The following is a 3,163-nucleotide window of genomic DNA, read 5'->3' as shown; positions in this document are numbered from 1 at the left end:
ATGTTTTACATGCATTTGGAACCTTTGCTCGTAATGTATATGTTATTAAAGTTTCTCCCCCTATTGTTGAGACTCACTGAGTACAGTGGATGGTACTAACGTTCTCTTTTGGGAACCTACGTTGGCCTGCGGTACAACGTAGGAACCAGATTTGCAGGCGAGCAGGCTACAAGTTAGGACTTCCTTCCCTTCCAGCGATATTGGTGAGCTCCGCTTTTGTTCATGGAGTATTCTTAGAGTCATTTTCATTTAGCTATTTCTTTGTTTATTTAGAGAACTGGCCAGGAAATCTCATATCCTGAGCAGTGCGTCAGTTTATCAGTAGAGGCTTCATAGACATAATCATTGGGTTGAGATTCAGATGTTATTTTATAATAACTTAGTAGTAATTCAGTAGTTACTACGAATAAAGCTTTGGAGTTGATTTATTTAAATATTTGAATTAATCCAAAAGTATTTGGTTAGAGTATTGCTTTGTTGCATATAAAGTTTGGAGTTATAATAGGGTTGATAAGCAGAGATGGTTCGCTCGGTCATGTTTAGTGATCGAGTGCCGGTCTCATCTTGTTCGGGAAATGGGTCGTGGCAAACTTGGTATCAGAGTCTCAGGTTTATGGAGTCCTAGGGGTCTATGAAGCCGTGTTAGTAGAGTCTTGTTTATGTGTATGAAGCGCGCCATACTTATAAACAGGAGGCTACCAACATTTAGGAAAAAGTCTCATTTTTCTCATATTTTAGATCGTGCAGTAGATGTCTCTAAGAAATTATCTAATGTATTCGTTTCTCCAAAACTCGCAGAAATGGCTCGTACTCGCAACTCTGACACCGACACTCAAGATGCTGCTCAAGAAACTATTGCTACTATTGTGGCTCAAGGCAGAACTAAAAAGGCTCGAACTCAGAAAAGGAAGGGTAAATCCACAAGGGGGTTCAAGTACCCCAGGTTGAACATGAAGAAGGGGTGGAACATGATGAGCAAGTACCTCAGGATCCAACGCCACCCCCAACAGCAGCTCCGACTTAAACAACTATATCCCCAGAGGTGGTTCAGATGTTCAATGCAGTCAACAGTGCTATGGAGATGTTTAAGGCCTTTATGGCCAACCAGAATGAGAGAAGAGATGAGATTCCACCTCAATCAAATAGACAGAGCAATTCTGAGTCCTCAAGAGTGAATGAATTTTTGAAGTTGAGTCCTCCAGTGTTCCATGGTTCTATAGTTGATGAAGATCCGATGTTGTGGCTGGAAGGTGTCAAGAAAGCCCTCCGAGTGATGAAAGCATTTGATGATGAAGCTGTAGAGCTAGCTGCTTACCAGCTTAGAGATGTGGTCGGCGCTTGGTTTGAGATGTGGGAAAAGGAAAGAGATGAAGATGATGGTCCGCCTACTTGGGAAGAATTTGAAGAGACCTTCATGGCTAACTTTATCCCAGAAGAGGATAGGGAATCTAAGGCTACAGAGTTCGAACAGCTCAAGCAAGGGAATAAAAGTGTGCAAGAGTACTACATGGAATTCATAAGGTTAGCTAAGCATGCTCCTCACATGGTTAAGACTGAAAAAGCAAAGATTCGTAGGTTTGTGGGCGGTTTAGCTTACCACATTAAGGATACGATATCAGCTGCAGCAGTAGGGATGGAAGCCTTCTCCTCTGTTGTGGGATTTGCCAAGAACTTAGAGAAATACAGACAACTAAGGAGAGAAGAAAAAGAGCTTAACAAGTAAGCCTGTACAACGGGCAGGTTTAATGGTACATCTAGCGGAGGTGGAAGGGATTCTTCTAATAAGGAGTCATTAGCACCAACTCAGTTCAGTCATCAGTCAGGTGGTGGGTCCTCCTTCAGACGTACTCAGAGTAATGGAAATCAGTCTCGCCAGAATCAGAATTTTAGGACATCATCCTCACATAGCCAGAATCATGCTGAGCAACATTCACACCAGCAAAGTCTTTGTGGAACATGTAAGCGGCAACATTCAGGTCAATACAAGCTCGGGTTTCATGGTTTCTACCATTGTGGAGACATTGGTCATATAAAGGCCAACTGCCCAAAGTTGCGACGTAATCTCAGTGGTGGACCAACTCGTCCTTCTAGTTCCTCAGCTACTGCAGTTGCACCACCTCAGGCTCGTGGTTCTCATAATCAGATCGGGCATGGAGTAGGCAGAGGTGCAGACCGAGTTACTCAAGGAGGGGGACAACCCCGTTTGTTTGCTACACTTGATCGTCAGAGTGCAGAGGCATCTGCAGAAGTTATTACAGGTATACTTTTAGTCTGCTCACATAATGCTTATGCCATAATGGATCCAGGTTCAACATTTTCATATGTGACTCCATACTTTGCAATTAACCTCGGACTAGAACCTGAACAACTTAGTGAGCCATTCCTAGTATCTGCTTCAATTGGCGAGTCAGTGAAAGTCACCAGAGTCTATAGAGGTTGTATAGTTTCAGTCCAAGGTCGCAATACCAAAGCCGATCTCATAGAGTTAGAAATGGTGGATTTTGATGTGATCATGGGTATGGATTGGTTGTCTTCCTGCTATGCCATGTTAGATTGTCATGCTAAGATAGTCAGGTTCCAATTTCCAAATGAAGAAGTCATAGAGTGGAAGAGTAGTTCAGCATCGCTTGTAGGTAAGTTTATTTTTTACCTTAAGGCACAACGAATGATCGGTAAGGGGTGTCTCGCCTATTTGGCTCACATTATTAATCCAGAATCAGAACCACCAGTTCTTCAGTCAGTGCCAATTGTTAGAGAATTTCCAGAAGTTTTCCCAGATGACCTTCCCGGACTTCCTCCCGAAAGAATCATAGACTTTGGCATTGATCTCATGCCAGACACTCAGCCCATATCTATACCTCCTTATAGGATGGCTCCAGCATAACTTAATGAGTTGAGAGAACAGTTGAAAGACCTTCTTGACAAGGGTTTCATCAGACCGAGTGTTTCACCGTGGGGTGCCCCGGTCCTGTTTGTAAAGAAGAAAGATGGGTCTCTCAAAATGTGTGTCGACTATCGGCAGTTGAATAAAGTTACCATTAAAAATAAGTACCCACTGCCAAGAATTGATGATTTATTTGATCAACTTCAAGGTGCAAAGTACTTTTCAAAAATAGACTTGAGGTCAGGGTACCATCAATTGAGAATCAGGGAAAAAGATATA

At 42.6% G+C, this 3,163-nt stretch overlaps 1 protein-coding gene across 1 annotated transcript; it reads left to right on the top strand.

Moving 5' to 3' along the window:
* Nucleotides 1–800: 800 nt before the first annotated feature.
* On the top strand, nt 801–2,884 carry LOC138880209 (uncharacterized). The gene is made up of 4 exons (XM_070159884.1): nt 801–912; nt 1,065–1,379; nt 1,434–1,719; nt 1,813–2,884. The coding sequence occupies exons 1-4, from the start codon at nt 801–803 to the stop codon at nt 2,882–2,884; spliced, it is 1,785 nt and encodes a 594-aa protein (XP_070015985.1).
* Nucleotides 2,885–3,163: the final 279 nt, after the last annotated feature.

Source organism: Nicotiana sylvestris, chromosome 10, assembly GCF_000393655.2.
Source record: "Nicotiana sylvestris chromosome 10, ASM39365v2, whole genome shotgun sequence".
NCBI lineage: Eukaryota > Viridiplantae > Streptophyta > Magnoliopsida > Solanales > Solanaceae > Nicotiana > Nicotiana sylvestris.
Note: the sequence above shows the minus strand (reverse complement) of the source record. Positions and strands in the feature narration are given on the sequence as shown.

Excerpts from the sequence above, each read along its gene's own strand:
- LOC138880209 (XM_070159884.1), top strand. The coding sequence starts at position 801 with ATGGCTCGTACTCGCAACTCTGACACCGACACTCAAGATGCTGCTCAA. Across the intron at positions 913-1,064 it reads TCGAACTCAGAAAAGGAAGG|TCAACAGTGCTATGGAGATG; the intron begins GTAAATCCACAA and ends TGTTCAATGCAG. Across the intron at positions 1,380-1,433 it reads GGAAAGAGATGAAGATGATG|AAGAGGATAGGGAATCTAAG; the intron begins GTCCGCCTACTT and ends ACTTTATCCCAG.